Source organism: Centropristis striata, chromosome 5 (assembly GCF_030273125.1).
Source record: "Centropristis striata isolate RG_2023a ecotype Rhode Island chromosome 5, C.striata_1.0, whole genome shotgun sequence".
NCBI classification, from domain to species: domain Eukaryota; kingdom Metazoa; phylum Chordata; class Actinopteri; order Perciformes; family Serranidae; genus Centropristis; species Centropristis striata.
In genome coordinates, this window is record NC_081521.1 from 15,344,747 (window position 1) to 15,361,014 (window position 16,268).

The window sequence follows — 16,268 nt, forward strand, 5'->3', positions numbered from 1 at the left end:
TTTTCTCAGGATTGGAGAGTGAGAGTGTAGATGACTTCACTTTTTATAAGATAAAGTATAAAGTATCTCTTAAATTTCACCGTTTTTTGGCTCATTAAAGTATATACATTAATAAATAAATCTGTTAAACAGTTTTCTTGTTGGAGGACATGAAGCTTTGCCTTTGTTTTAAAGGAAACTATGATATGAGATTATTAAAGCTATATTATTGGATCCATATTACTCTGTGTTCAGCTGTGTAATCAGATTACTGTAGATAGACGGCAGCCTGCTGTACAAACTGCTGGCGTTTTAAAATACAGGAGATGATGACCTGGAAACAGCTTAAGGTCTGAGCCCCTTAAAAAGCCCCTTGTTAAATATGCAGGTTCTAAGGGCTAAGGGTTCTCTGGACTTTTATTCTGTTATCTATAAAATCTTGTCTGAAGCCCTGCCGGCCTTCTGTTTTCTCTTCCTGCAGTTCAATAACTTTGAGCAGCTGTGCATCAACTACACCAACGAGAAGCTGCAGCAGTACTTCAACCACCACATGTTCATCCTGGAGCAGGAGGAGTACAAGGCCGAGGGCATCGAGTGGACCTTCATAGACTTCGGCCTGGACCTGCAGGCCTGCATCGACCTCATTGAGAGGGTGGGTCTCACATTTAGTCTTAGCGCTAAGGGCTGTTTTACACTGTTATTACACTATTACACTTATGTACAAAGCTACTGTGTTTGAGTTGATAATCATGCTACATATCATTGAAAAGCTAAGATTCTTGTGATTCTATTGATTAAAATCACATTTTAACATTTTAAGATAGAACCATAACAGCCGAAGAGATACAAAAGATCCTTCGCTCCTTCAGCTATCAGGCTGTCTCATTCTTCCAAAGTTACCAGACGATAAATAAAGTCATTTTGATTATTTGATTGATTGATGAAATATATCAACGCTTCTGGCAGACCAATAACACATTACAGAAATGACACAATGTACCTTTGAAGCCTCATAGTAATCCAGTTATCAATAATATTCCTTCAAAAGTGGTCACTTTGCATTGGCAGAGGTCCAGTTTATCCAATCTAGTTGACTTTTTGGTTTAAAATACATTTATAACCCTAAAAAACATATATTTCAGTGTGTTTTAACTCCCATTACTCAAGAACAGCAGCACCTTCAGTTATTCTGACTCTTTGGGAATAAAGTTTTACCTTTCAAACGTGACCAAAACCAGATTTACTCCAAACTATTCAAGAACAGCTTTCAATTGACTTTGGGTTGTCTTTGATATGGGTTTTAAGCATTTTAAGGTGAATTTGCAGGAACGCTAAGGGGTCAAAAGCCCTCAGTGTTTCTGATGGTCACAGATACAATCAGAGATTAACAAGGGTGTTTTTCAGCCAATGGGGATCCTGTCCATCATGGAGGAGGAGTGCATGTTCCCCAAGGCAACCGATATGAGCTTCAAGACCAAACTGTACGACAACCATCTGGGGAAGTCGCCTAACTTTCAGAGGCCGCGGCTTGACAAGAAGCGTAAATATGAGACACACTTCGAGGTGGTTCACTATGCCGGAGTGGTGAGTGACTCTGCCCAAGTTGTTACAGAGGATTCACTTACAGGTTGGCTGGTTCAATACGACCCTCTAACAGTCAATTTGGTTATCTTTTTAAGGTCCTATTTTTAGACTGGTTACTGATATGTTAAAATGCATTATTTTGTATTGAGTCCATATCTACAGACACTAAAATGAGTCTTGGTTAATGGTCCCAGATTCAGCACTGACTTTTAATCAGTCTTCTTTGTCAGTCTTCCTCTTTGTTTCAGGAACTTTATATGGGACAAAATAAAATTGGGATAAAACTCTTGTTTTCCATAATTGAAGCCAGTTGGAAGCATGTAAATTGTGAAAGGCAGAGGCCCAAGGACTTTGCTGCAATGTTTACTGAGTCTCAGCTGATCTGTCCTGCCCGTGTCGTGGCTGCAGGTTCCCTATAACATCACCGGCTGGCTGGACAAGAACAGAGATCCTCTGAACGAGACGGTGGTGGCGCTGTTCCAGAAATCATCCCACAAGCTGATGGCCGGACTGTTCGAAGACTACATCAGCTCAGACATGGGTAACAACACGAACTGTTCAGAGACTTATCAAACAGATACTGTGTGTGCAGTAATGAGTAAAGTTTGATCTGTGGCTGCAGCCGGAGACCCGAAGGCTGAAGGCAAACACAGGAAGAGGAAAGCTGCTTCCTTCCAGACGGTTTCACAGCTTCACAAGGTAAAGATTTGTACAGGATCAAGAGATGGAAGGAGCTGGGCCTGAATATACCTGAGCTGCTCAGAGGCAGATGTTCTCCAGCTGTCTGTCTGTCTGTCTGTGTTGTTCAGGAGAATCTGAAGAAGCTAATGACGAACCTGCGCAGCACTCAGCCGCACTTCGTCCGCTGCATCATCCCAAATGACGACAAGAGTCCAGGTGACAAACAGCGACTGCAGCACAATGCCGAGAAGCCGTAAAGCTGCTCATCATACAGCAGACAGCTGACACATTAATAACACATATTAATATGCAATTAATATGCTAACAGTTCAGGCTGTCCTCATCACTGTTTCCTATATATTCCCATGAAACAAATGCAGTGAATTCCGAGAGTATTTTGTCTGTTGAACAATTAGTTTCATTATTTATTATCTGTCCTCTAATAATTATACTTATCATCTGGCTTTAAAGCTCTTTTTATTTGTCCCACCAACTGTCCAAAACTCAAATCAGTGAAATCAGAGAAAAAGCTTCATGGTGGAGAAAGTGAAAGCAGAGCGATTACTGAGCATTAAATGAGGAGATGAACGAGAGTTTCCACAGATCCAGAGAGCATCACTAGAACATTAACTGACTCACAGCAGTGTAGATAACTTCTAAAATATTGAAATATTCTGGACTCACTGAGACGTCCCTGCTGTGTCTCAGGTGTAATGGACCCCTTCATGGTCTTGCACCAGCTCAGGTGTAACGGAGTCCTGGAGGGGATCAGGATCTGCAGGAAGGGCTTCCCAAACCGGATCCTGTACGCTGAGTTCAAACAACGGTCAGTCCTGAACCACACACACACACACACACACACACACACTTCTGACTCTTTCTTGTGGACTTTTCTTCTCTCAGTTATCGGATCCTGAACCCAAGTGCCATCCCGGAGGACTCGTTTGTGGACAGCAGGAAGGCCGTGGAGAAGCTGCTGGGCTCTCTGGACATCGACCACACACAGTACAAGTTCGGACACACCAAGGTAACAATACTACAGCAGCTGCGAGTACTACTGCAGCAGGAGTACTGCAAATAATCCTGCTGAGGTTAGACGGAGACAATAAGGGAAGTCTTTTTCCTTTTTCCTCTCTCTTCTTTTAAAGGAAATCCAAAACAATGACTCAAATCACAACAAAAGTGTGACTCTAACTGGACTTGAGACAACTTGAACATTAGTGTTTATTGCATAGTTATATCCTGTCTGGGTCTGGTATGTGTTGTGTTGTGTGTGTGTTGTCTCCCCTATTTGTATCTTACCTATGTACTTGCTGTCTTTTATATTTGTATTTATTTTTATTTTTTTAGGGACTACGGATGCAAACTAGCAGCCTTGCTATAATCCGGCATATTTACAAAGATGTTTTTCGATGTTGATGAATGTGCACTGTTCCTATCCAAAAATAAAGTATTAAAGTAAAGTAATGCGAAGTTCAGACTGAACATTGTAAAGATGCAGCTGAGTGTTGAGCTCTGAGTGTTGAGCCGTTTGCTCGTGTCTTCAGGTCTTCTTCAAGGCGGGTCTGCTGGGTCTGCTGGAGGACATGAGGGACGCCCGTCTGTCCCAGCTGCTCACCATTGTCCAGGCCATGGCCCGGGGGAAGCTGATGAGGATGGAGAGACAGAAGATGATGCTGCAGAGGTCAGAGTGACACCAACACGTCAGTAAATGAAACAATCAGAATAAACAGAGAGATAAAGGTTGTTTTCCTCTCAGGGACGCCATCATGGTGATCCAGTTCAACCTGCAGGCCTTCTTCTCCGTGAGGACGTGGCCGTGGATGATGCTGTTCTATAAGCTCCGCCCCCTGCTCAGGAGCGCTCAGGTGGAGAAAGAACTGGCTGCTCTGAAGGAAGAGTTCAAGAAGCTCAAAGAGGCCTTCGACAGGTGAGACAGACATAAACAGGTTGTTCAGCGAGACATGATTCTGTTATTGTCTGTGCAGCAGCCAGTATCTTAACATGACTATTGTAGGAGCCTAAACGCAGTTTGTTTTTGTGAATAGAATAGTTGAAGTTCATAAGAATTAAGAATAAGAATATTTACAATATGTACATGTTTTGATATTTACAATATATTTGGACAGATGTATTTTTATTTAGTGAAGACTGCACCTTTAATGTGTCACTCTCACGATTCTTTGGTAATGGTTATTTGGTTGGTAATGTGAATTTGTGGTCAGTCAGGACAAGTGGGGAGTGGAGCCGTACAGTTTTTTGATCTCTCTCTCTCTCCCTGCATTTAATTTTCTTTTTTATTTATATATTTTTTTATATTTCTGTATTTTTCCTGCAATTTTTTGAGTAAACATTGCAAGTTTACTGGCTGGTCTGGATTATTTGGATGTGGGCACGGGGAAGAGTGGTACAAGCGTCACTGAGGCTTCACCTCAGCGATTATTAATTATACGTCCAAATAAATACATTTGTTGCTTTGAAAAGTTGCAGGGGCATGAATGTTGGGTGACATGATTATTAAAACCAGCTGCATGTTTCTCTGCTCTGTTTCTCTCTGCAGGGCGGAAGCAAAGCGTCGGGAGGCCGAGGAGCGGCAGGTGGTTCTGGTTCAGGAAAAGAACGACCTGGCTCTGCAGCTCCAGGCTGTGAGTCACTGAAACACATTCATTTATACTCGTTCTTAAACTGTTATGATACTATTATCCCTTTAACCCTTTCTACATTCACCGCTTGTCATAAAGGTAAAAAACGACCCACCTTCACTAAATCCCTAAAATAAAGCAGCTTGATTGACCAAAATCTATTTTGCATGAAGAAACAACCTGTCATTCATCACAAACTGTATGAATATCGGGGTTTTCCCTCTTACAGAGCAGATTTAATCAGTTTTTATCACTCGTTTTTATTACAACACACCTGTCAGACCTGGTTTACTGCTAAGTTTTATACTAAATTGTGGTCTATTTTCATGCATAGGTGTAAGCATCATTTTTTCGCATGAATGCATGTTTTTTTATGGTTTTTGTGGTATGAAAATTATTTTATAGCTGCCTAAGAAAATATCTGTAGCCTGTTCATGAACAATTTTTATAGAAATATGAACAAGACAATGTTTGACTTTTTCTCACGTTGGGGGATTTAGGAAAATTCTTCCTAGGAAAAGTCATCGAATTTCACATTGAAAATTGTTCATTAAGTTTCCTAGTGGTGGCTCATTTTTGATCCCTAAGATAACACAAGGGTTCAGTGTTTCTTTCTAGATTTGTCCTTTTTTTCTATTTTCTTGGGGAAAAAAATGTTATTTTTCTCAAAAAACAACCATTCCTCTTTTTGGAATTGTAAGATTAGACCCAACAAATCTATTGCCATCCATCTAGAACCTTTAGAACCTGTTTTTTATCTGTAATATCTGTGAAGTTTCTCCGCGTGCCCCGTGCAGGAGCAGGACAACCTGACGGATGCAGAGGAACGCTGCAACCAGCTGATCCAGTCTAAGATCTCTCTGGAGTCGAAGCTGAAGGAGCTGCAGGAGCGTCTGGAGGACGAGGAGGAGATGACCGCCACGCTGATGTCCAAGAAGCGCCAGCTGGAGGAGGAGACGGTGTCTCTGAAGAAGGACGTGGACGACCTGGAGATGACTCTGGCCAAAGTGGAGAAGGAGAGACACGGAGTGGAGAACAAGGTGACGTCCTCCTGCAGCTTCTCTCTTCATCTGAGAACTGATTATTAAATATCTGTGTTCTGCCGTCTGCAGGTGAAGAATCTGTCCCACGAGATCCGTGTCCTGGACGAGTCCATCGCGTCCCTGACCCGAGAGAAAGCCGCCCTGCAGGAAGCTCACCAGCAGGCTCTGAGCGACCTGCAGGCTCAGGAGGACAAGGTCAACATGCTGGCCAAGGCCAAGGCCCGGCTGGAGCAGCAGGTGGACAGCGTAAGGAGACACGTCTAGCACCTATATCACCGATATAACCTTACATGCACTGTAAACAATTGTTTTGTAAATTAACAGTAAAATACTGGCAGCAGGGTTGCCAGCATTCTACTGTTAATTCTACAGTTCCCCTACTGTAATTTACTTTACAGTATGTTATGTATATGATAAAACCACATACTGAATTACAGTACAATCCTGCATTTCACTGATTTTTACAGTAGACTAAAACACAGTATGGTGCTGAAGCTAGTTGCAATATTGTTGTAGTATACAATGCAGTCATTTTTGGTAAATAGAGCATATTGCTGTCTGAATCAATCACTATGAATTAAGCGCTGAGTTTACTGTAAACTCAGTAATTTAATATACCATATACTGAATGAGTTAGTTAAGTAAAATACAAAATACAGCCATTAAAAATGTGGACAAGAAGAGGCTTAGAAAATATCATATATATATATGATATGGCATATATTTTATGGGGAACGGCAAGCTACCTACAGATATTGCCCAGAATGCATTGTTTTCTACAGTATAATACCTTTTTAATGGAAAACAGTATGTTACTGTCACAATTTGGCTGTTTTCTTACAGCAATTTGTTACAGTGTGTGCTAATGGACCAGTTCTAGGTTCTGAAGGAGTGGGGAAACGACAAAAAACTAGACCAAACTTTAAATACAAAAGCCGGCACTTTACTGATAACAGACACAAAAACACAACAAAGGCAATACACACTAATAATAATTTTTCAATAACCTGCAGGTAAAATAAAGACATAAAATAAAGGCAAGTTTACACTCTCTTTCCCTTGTTTAGGCAAGACTTTGTTTCAGAATACCACCTAATCAAGCAGTTTGATTGGTTAGATTGCCTATTTTAGACCGGTCTATGAGTAGTTATCTTTCTTAGGTTAAGTGTTTTACCTAGTTTGAATTCAGTTTTTCTTTGAGTTAACTCTTTTCCTTCCTTACACAGGTAAAGAAACACATTCATAAATCAAATGAAGTGAAATGTAACACAATTAAACCTCATTCATAACAGTGATAATTATGAACAGTATAAAAACATGTAATACCTCATATTCAAGTTCACTTTCCAGTAATGTTCTCAGTTCAGTTCAAAGAATGAAAAGGATCCAACACTCCTACCGCTCTGGCAGTTAATCTCTCTGCTTTTCTCAGTTTTTTTCATCGGCTCTCTGTTCCTTTTCCCCGCACTTCGCATTAAAGGCAAAGGGTACTGACTTTCAGTAAGTTAAATATACATATTTTAAGTAAATTAACTTATTTATTGATTTTAATTGTCAGATTGAGCTCTTAATTTACTTATTTTAACTGACTTTTAACTGAACATTTTTATACATTTTAATGGACTGTTTAAGCATTTGAATTACTCATTAATTGTAACACATTTAATTTCACTTTTTCAATCATATTCATGCAGTTTTTTTAATGTGGGTTACACACGGCTTTCTAATTACCTAATTAACTACTAATTAACACAAAAAAGACAGAAGAAGTGGTGTTTGGTACTCCACCAGTATTGCTTCTTCCTATCATGGTTCAAGGTGAACATAGAAAACAAGTATCCTCCTATAAATATCTTGGTGTAGCAGTCGGTCGACTGCTGCACCGAGACCTGCTGACATGGAAAGATCACATAGAGTTTGTGTGCAACAAAACAAAACAGAGAATTTATTTTCTCCGACGCCTTCGGTCCTTTGGAACAAGCAAACAGTCTGCTTTTATTCTTTACCTCTACCATCATGAGTGTCTTACAGTACTGCAGTACTGCCTGGTACGGATGTCTGTCCGCTGTGTCAAAATTAAAACTGTTTAAACAACTGAATATGTGTTCACAAATCGTTGGCCAGCCTCTTTTTCTTTTTTGTGAACTACTTTTTTATTGCTTTTAAAGACAGAACAAGTACAGCAGTCCGATAAAATTAAAAGGTACATTACAATCAAATTGAAAATAATAGTTATAATAATAATAATGAAATAAATGGGAAAAAAAAGAAAAATAGGGAAAATTAAAATTAAAAATAAAAAGGGACCAGGCGACGACCCCCCACCCCCCCAACTTGGATCTCTATAAAACTCTTACAGGACATGAGAGACCATGTTCAAGTAATGCAAATAAAAATATTGATTACAGCAATTTCTTGATCTTATCTGCCATTGTTTGCCATGCTAGAATAGTATCAGCTCCCGTTGGCCAGCCTCTTGTAAAAATGTATGACCTTGCCTATCAAACAGCCTGCTGAGACTGGGCAGGAACATTCATCCAACGCAGGCCACGTTCTGAGCGGGGAACATGTCCTGCTGCCGTTCCCTGCTTTAGGAAGATCAAACTCAGAGGATCCTTCCAAAAACTGATCTAAGGACTCGGAACAACAACGCCGACTACCTGATTCACTGATTCATTAATGGACCCTGATGTCAGGTGTAAATGTGCAATGTATTGTCTCTGTGTTTGTCTTTTCTGTCATGCAATCAGGTGTCTGTGCCGCACAATGAATTTTGGCGAAAGCTGACAATAAAGTATTATCTAATCTAATAATTTCTACTCTAAAGTTCTACCCTTGTGGATGATGATAAATAAAGAGCTTTATGAAGCTGTGAGCATCAGGAAGTGATGAGCAGTGTTTGGTGGATCTCCTCCCTGCAGGTGGAGGGCTCCTTGGAGCAGGAGAAGAAGGTTCGGCTGGAGCTTGAACGAGTTAAACGGAAGCTGGAGGGAGACCTGAAGCTGTCCCTGGACTCAGTGAGGGACCTGGAGAACCAGAAGGGAGACATGGAGGAGAGACTAAACAAGTAAAGGATCAAACTCTCAGACGTTAATCGCTAAAGTATTACTAGTATAATCCAACTCTCCTTCTCTGTCTCCACAGAAAAGACTTTGAGACAAGTCAGCTTCAGTCCAAGCTGGAGGACGAGCAGAGTCTGGTGACTCAGCTGCAGAAGAGGATCAAAGAGCTTCAGGTTGGTCTGACTGTCCGGAGTCAAACCGGTTCATCCTCCTGATCTCAATTCAATTCAATTCAATTCAATTGGCTTTATTGGCATGACGTAACAATGTATATATTGCCAAAGCAAGCATCAGAAAAAAAGATAACAAGATAAGGAAAGCAATATTTACAATAAATTATTATAATTCTATTATTCATTTTAAAAGAAAAGAAAAACTAATAACAATAAAAGAAAGCAATATTTACAATCCTTGAATTACAATCAATATATAATTTATACAATCTAACTGTCCCAGCAAAAAAAGAAGAAAAAATAAAATAAAACAAAACAACCAACAGCTGTGTGTCACTCGCTGTCCCTCAGTGTGTGACAGGCAGAAACATAGACTACTCTCTCAGTACGTTTACATGACACAAAACGAGTTATTGCCTTAATCCGAATATAACTGGATAACTGAAGTGCATGTAAACGTGTTAGTCCGACTGATGTCTGAGTTCTCCAACTTCGCTTAAGACACCCAGATCATGCGATCAGAAATCGATTTTCGTCGGCATGTATGACAAAACAACGCATGCTCTGCCCCCCGCCTGCGATGGCATATGATCCCAGAACATAAACATCCAAGAGAGCCGGTCACAGTACCCAGTCAGTAGTGACGGCACAAAGTGTCGAACCGAAGACAGGCTCTGTTGTAGCCCTCCAACAGGATCCGGCGTTCTTGTCTGCCCCTCAAAATCACCATCCATCTTGTTGTTGTTGTTGTTGGAAAATGCCGGTTTCCCTCCTTTCACTTTTTTTATGACATAATAGGTCAACAGAAACCTGCTGAAACAACGCATATCGCCACCCAGTGTTGAGGAGGAGGACACGTTCCCGTCAGTTATTCCATTTTCTCAGTTGATGTAAACTGGGACAAGGACAGAAGTCTGATCAGCACCAAAATCGAATTTCACCATAGCTCGATTAAACTGTGCATGTGGTCTCTCCCTTAGACTCGTATAGAGGAGCTGGAGGAGGCGCTGGAGGCAGAGCGGGCGTGGCGCTCCAAAGCCGAACGCCAGAGAAACGACATCAGCAGAGAGCTGGAGGAGCTGGGGGAGAAGCTGGAGGAGGCGGGAGGAGCCTCGGCCGCTCAGATCGCTCTCAACAGGTCTGACACTCAGAAATATACATTCATGTCCCCTCATGCTGCGCTCACAGTTACTGACAGAGTCCATGCAAAGACGTGATGAGACGAGAATCTGTCTTACAAATGAAGAGAATTACACAATGCAGATAAAGTTCCAACTCACACAGGCAGATTTCAGACACTTCAACATCATGTTGCAGTTATTTCAGCATCCTTTAGATCTATTTATTTAGATTACATCACAGATAAAGCTCTTGATTTAGCTTCAGACTGATTCAGTCATATTAACCCATGAAATTGACCAAATAACATAAAAGCATCCCTTAATTTCTATCTTGATCAAAATGTTTCAAGAAACTTTTTGTGTTATTTATTTTGTGTTTCAGTCTCTTAAAAACTCCTTAAACTGTTCAGCAATCCATTTAAAACGTCCTAATAAATTATATCCATTGATTTATTACTCTGCACTAGACTCCATTCTGAAAACCATCGTTTTTAACAGCAGTGTTCTTGTGTTCTTGCAGACAGACCTGACTAAGCACCAGTTCAGCATCATGTTGTAGTAATGTCAACACCTTTAGATTTGTTTATTCTCATTCAATCACAGATAAATCTCTTGATTCTGATGTGTTGGTGCTGCAGCTCCCGAAGATGTCGTGAACCCAGAAAATAAACATTTGTCTCTCTGACATATCCAGAACTTCCACAGCGGATAAAAGTAGAGATCTTTGTGTTGGAGCTGACAGCATCAGGATCAGTTGTAATAAATATTTTTACCAAACAGGAAGAGGGAGGCGGACTTCTTGAAGATGCGGCGGGAGCTGGAGGAGGCAGGGCTTCACCACGAGGCCACAGCTGCCACGCTCAGGAAGAAGCACTCGGACACAGTGGTGGAGCTGAGCGAGCAGATAGACGCGCTGCAGAGAGCCAAGCAGAAGCTGGAGAAGGAGAAGGCCGAGTTCAGGCTGGAGGCAGACGACCTGGCCGCCAACGTGGAGCAGCTGAGCAGGAACAAGGTCAGGACCAGAACACCGAGACCTGCTCAGACTGATGAGGAATATTAGACAGAAAGAAAAGACATGCAGGGTCTAATGAGAGACACTGATCTGCATTATGTTATCAGCAATTAACCCCTTTTAGTTATAAAGAGAGTTAGAGTTTTAATCTGTCTGGAGATTGTTGAGTCTATTTCTACAGGACAGTTTTAAAAAAAAGTGATAAAATCATCACAGACCCACAAATACTCAAAATACTCCGAGCACCTTAATCTTTTAACTGCCGTTCCTCCAGTTTGTAGCGTCTGCAGAGTCACAGAAGAATCAGCATCACTGCTCTTTAAACATACAGTCATGGAAAAAATGATTTGACCACCCCTTTTCTTCAATGTCTTGTTCCTTTTAATGCCTGGTACAACTAAAGGTACATTTGTTTGGACAAATATAATGATAACAATAAAAATAGCTGATAAAAGTTTAATTTAAGAGCTGATATCTAGACATTTTCCATGGTTTTATTGATGATGATTTTGGTTATTATCAAGAAAACCAAACAAATTTACCTTTATTAGGCATTAAAATGAACAAGAAAATGAAAAACAAAACAAGTTGGTCTAATAATTTTTTCTATGACTGTATTTATGGTCAATTTGTGGCTTTTTCGATAATTTTGTGTGCTTTCTTGGTCATTTTTACATTTACAGTCATGGAAACATTCTTGATAATAACCAAAATTATTATCAATAAAACCATGGAAAATGTCTAGATATCAGCTCTTAAATTAAAGTCTTATCAGCTATTTTTGTTGTTATCATTATATTTGTCCAAACAAATGTACCTTTAGTTGTACCAGCCATTAACCCATTGAGACCTAAAGCGCCTGGAAAAAAATGCCTGGAAAACCTATGGGCGATTTTCAGATGACCCCCTAAAACCCCTAAAAAAAGTTTTTCTGGAAATTCAACACCTACTAAATAATAGATTTTTCAGCCTCTGTAGCAGAAAATGAAAATGAAAATCCAAAATGAAATTCAAAAAGTATTTGAGAGCTTATACCCGTGGCTTTCATACGAAGTTGAGTTTATTTGTCCAAACCTTCAATAAAGTTTTTTAAAAAATCAACAAACTCAGCAAATGTTACATTTGACTGAATAAAAATCCTATGCATAATACTAATACATGCCCATTAGCAAGATGCAAACATGATATGACCACTGGAAGAACAAGACAGTTCTCATTACCCTACTGTAATATTAATAAATAATAATAATACATTTTATATATTGCACTTTTCAGGGTACTCAACGACGCATAAAGTAATATAAGACATAAACAGTCATGATTTCTTATATCATCATCACAATCAATTATTATTATTATTATTATTATTATTAATAATAATATATTATTAATAATATTATTATTATCTCCAGATGGCCACAAATCTATCTGTACTTCGGTGAAAATATGTCGTCTAAAAACATATTCCTCATCCATAAATGCCGGTCGATTGGTTCCGAGGGTTCAAAGTCCGGATCAGCAATTAAATCATCGGCGCTGTTTTCATCAAGATCGCTTCCGTCACTTACTTCTGAGCTCCTCCGCTACAGTCGTCTTCCGCCATGATTTCAAAGTTCTGGAAAAGTCCGATGTTGCATTGCGACACTCCCACATGTATTCTGATCATGATTCTGATGCATTTCATTGGCCAAGAGACCGAAAATAGGTGGAAAAATATACAAATACTACAAAATGACATATCCGCTGTCCCGGCCTTAATGGTAGAGTAGAGCTTTCCTGTCTTCAATGGGTTAAAATGGGTGGTCTAATCATTTTTTCCATGACTGTAGATTGAGCTTCGTCAGATCAACTCTCTCCTCTCTGTGTGTCTGCAGGGAGCAGTGGAGAAGATGTGCCGGGCCTTCGAGGACCAGCTGAGTGAGACCAGGAGCCGAGCCGAGGACTTGCAGAGACAGCTCACCCAGGTCTCTGCTCAGAAAACTCGAGCCGTCACAGAGACCGGTACGACACATTCATACATACAATATGATTAAATAAGAGCATGAATACTCAAATCTTAACGTCTTCTTTCTGTTTCCTTGCAGCCGAGTTCAGCCGGCGCCTGGAGGAACGGGATGCTCTGATTGGCCAGCTGCAGCGCTCCAAGGCTGGCGTCTGCCAGAGTGCCGAGGACCTGAAGAGGCAGCTGGAGGAGGAGAGCAAGGTAACACTGAACCACAGAGCTCTCTCTCTTCATGTCAGCATGAAGCAGACAGGTGACTGACTCAGGCAAGGTTATAATAGTTTTGGATTTTTCATTAGTCTTAGCTTTAATTTTGTTGTGAATTTTTGTTTTCAAATTCAGTTAGTTTTAATTCGTTTTTAGACAGAGTTTGCTAGTTTTAGTTTAGTTTTTAATTTGTTGAAAATGCTTCATATTAGTTTCGTTTTTATTAGTTTTAGTGAGTTTTAGTTTTAAGCACCAATGCAAAAAAAATGTAATTTGTAATATCATGGACAAATTGAAGACATGTGCACTTCGGATTACCATAATAACTGAACGGTTTATGTATTGAATTTTCATATTTCATATGGTGTCATTGCAGTAATTATACTCGTGCATCTCCCGGAAGTCCACAAAGCAGGAACACACACACTCAGCGGCGGAGAAATAGAAAAACTAGATCATCTATGAGAAAAGTTGACAAAGACGAAAACAAAGAACATTTTCACTACAATTTTAGTTAGTTCTGTAACAACACAATACAGTTTCAGTTATCGTTTTTTTAAAAACTCCATTTTGTATTTTTACTTCAGTTAACGAAAATGTTTTTTCAATTCTAGTTTTCATTATTTCGTTAGTTTTCGTTAACTATAATAACCTTGGTCTCAGGCCCGCGTGGCACTCGCCCACGCCGTGCAGTCGTCCCGCCATGACAGCAGCCTGCTGAGGGAGCAGCTGGAGGAGGAGCAGGAGGCCAAGGCCGAGCTGCAGAGGGAGCTGTCCAAAGCCAACGGACAGGTGGTGCAGTGGAGAGCAAAGTACGAGACGGACGCCGTGCTGAGGATAGAGGAGCTGGAGGACGCAAAGTAAGATATTGTGACTGCTGCTGCTGGGAGGACTGGGTTCTCTGGTTGTAGTGAAGACACTGGGACTAGGCTGTATCTGGCGTTAGTTCATGTTCTATCACATAGTTCACACCAGGGTGCTGGCCAGAACACCAACTTAGGGCCAATTAACTTTCAGAGGGTCCAATTGAAGAGGCAGGTGATGACTAGTGCAGGTGGTTTATTTCTCTTGTTGCAGACAATGAGGTCATGTGGTTTTTCTATGTCAAAGCAATAAAAAGAAATACACATATGAATAAAGCTCTCAATCTCTAATAAACATAATAAAGGAGTACTGAAATTACTAAATATCCAGTTGCCTTCAATTACCACTATCACAGCCCTGAGGCACACTTACTAACACATTAACACACATATAAACAACATCACATGGCAACATTTACATAATACTCACTGTAAACATCACACTAATGAGTGGAGCGACAATAACATAACACGTGACGTGACGTACACTCAATCAAAGGCAGGTGAGCTAAATGCTACAACTACACATGGCACGTGCAAGTTCTAATCGTCAGTTATGCTACAGAACCAGCAGGGGGGGTCGCTCCTATATGAGCTGACCAACACTCCATCTGTACATCACACAACAAACATAATATGTCCCAACTTTGGGGCCTTTTCTACACTAGTTCTGCAGCTCAGGATGTGAGTTTTGTTCTGATGTTTGCAGGAAGAAGTTGGTGGTCAGACTGCAGAAGACGGAGGAGGCCGTGGAGACATCTCAGGCCAAATGTTCCTCTCTGGAGAAATCCAAACACAGTCTGCAGACGGAGATCGAGGAGCTGCTGGTGGAGCTGGAGCGCACCAACGCTGCGGCGCTGGCTCTGGACAAGAAGCAGCGCAACTTCGACAAGGTGAGCAGCAGCAGATTAACCTTCAGTGTACCACAGGACATGTGGGGATATCAGTCAGACAGAGCTGAGCCTCTCTCTGTGTTCGATGCAGCTGCTGAGTGACTGGAAGCTAAAGTTTGAGGAGAGTCAGACAGACCTGGAGGCGTCGCAGAGAGAGTCCCGCAGTCTGAGCACCGAGCTCTTCAAACTCAAGAACTGCTACGAAGAAGCTCTGGACCATCTGGAGACAGTGAGACGGGAGAACAAGAACCTACAAGGTACGTTCTCAGGTCATCTGCAGCAGGGAGATGGAGTTCTTTATGGACTTAAAGAGAAGATCTTTGAGTTGAGCTTTAAGTCTCAGAATCTGGAGGGAACCCTGAGATGAACAGAGGCAGACTTCTATCATTACTATTGACATTCATCTCTCAGGAAACAAACGTTACACATCTCATAGCTTGAAAAAGAAAAAGTGTTGTGGGAAGTAATTTCAGACTCTTTCATAACTGACATCAGACTAAACAATCTGTGATTTGTCTTTGTGATGATATGGGGATCTCTAAAACACTCTGACTGACTTCGTCTGTCAGGCTTGAAACCATTTGTCCAAAGTCTGCCGATGGATCCAGATAAACTGAATAACTTTGTGTGTTTGACTGCAGAGGAAATTCTGGATCTGACAGATCAGATCAGTCAGGGAGGGAAGACCATCTACGAGCTGGAGCGAGTGAAGAAGATCCTGGATGTGGAGAAGAGCGACATCAGAGCAGCTCTGGAGGACGCAGAGGTACTGGACACACCTGTCAGCTCTGTTACTGAACCACTGACACACCTGTCAGCTCTGTTACTGAACCACTGACTCACCTGTCAGCTCTGTTAGTGAACCAGTCTCTGTCCCCACCAGGGCACTCTGGAGCACGAGGAGAGCAAGACTCTGAGGTTCCAGATGGAGCTGCATCAGATCCGGACCGAGATCGAGCGTAAGATCAGAGAGAAAGACGAAGAGATTGACAACCTCAGGTACCAG

The 16,268-nt window shown here is 41.1% G+C and overlaps 1 protein-coding gene across 1 annotated transcript in view; it reads left to right on the forward strand.

Moving 5' to 3' along the window:
* LOC131971387 (myosin-7B-like) overlaps positions 1-16,268 on the forward strand; it is a 37,394-nt gene that overhangs the window by 16,178 nt on the left and 4,948 nt on the right. Inside the window, exons 14-36 of the mRNA XM_059332810.1 lie at positions 461-631; positions 1,384-1,563; positions 1,972-2,104; positions 2,186-2,262; positions 2,373-2,460; positions 2,953-3,070; positions 3,148-3,271; positions 3,792-3,928; positions 4,004-4,174; positions 4,805-4,889; positions 5,684-5,926; positions 5,999-6,175; positions 8,851-8,996; positions 9,074-9,164; positions 10,145-10,302; positions 11,066-11,297; positions 13,172-13,298; positions 13,382-13,500; positions 14,170-14,366; positions 15,079-15,262; positions 15,354-15,519; positions 15,904-16,028; positions 16,146-16,261. Coding sequence (XP_059188793.1) covers positions 461-631; positions 1,384-1,563; positions 1,972-2,104; positions 2,186-2,262; positions 2,373-2,460; positions 2,953-3,070; positions 3,148-3,271; positions 3,792-3,928; positions 4,004-4,174; positions 4,805-4,889; positions 5,684-5,926; positions 5,999-6,175; positions 8,851-8,996; positions 9,074-9,164; positions 10,145-10,302; positions 11,066-11,297; positions 13,172-13,298; positions 13,382-13,500; positions 14,170-14,366; positions 15,079-15,262; positions 15,354-15,519; positions 15,904-16,028; positions 16,146-16,261 — 3,365 coding nt within the window. The remainder of the gene's footprint in view (positions 1-460; positions 632-1,383; positions 1,564-1,971; positions 2,105-2,185; positions 2,263-2,372; positions 2,461-2,952; positions 3,071-3,147; positions 3,272-3,791; positions 3,929-4,003; positions 4,175-4,804; positions 4,890-5,683; positions 5,927-5,998; positions 6,176-8,850; positions 8,997-9,073; positions 9,165-10,144; positions 10,303-11,065; positions 11,298-13,171; positions 13,299-13,381; positions 13,501-14,169; positions 14,367-15,078; positions 15,263-15,353; positions 15,520-15,903; positions 16,029-16,145; positions 16,262-16,268) is intronic.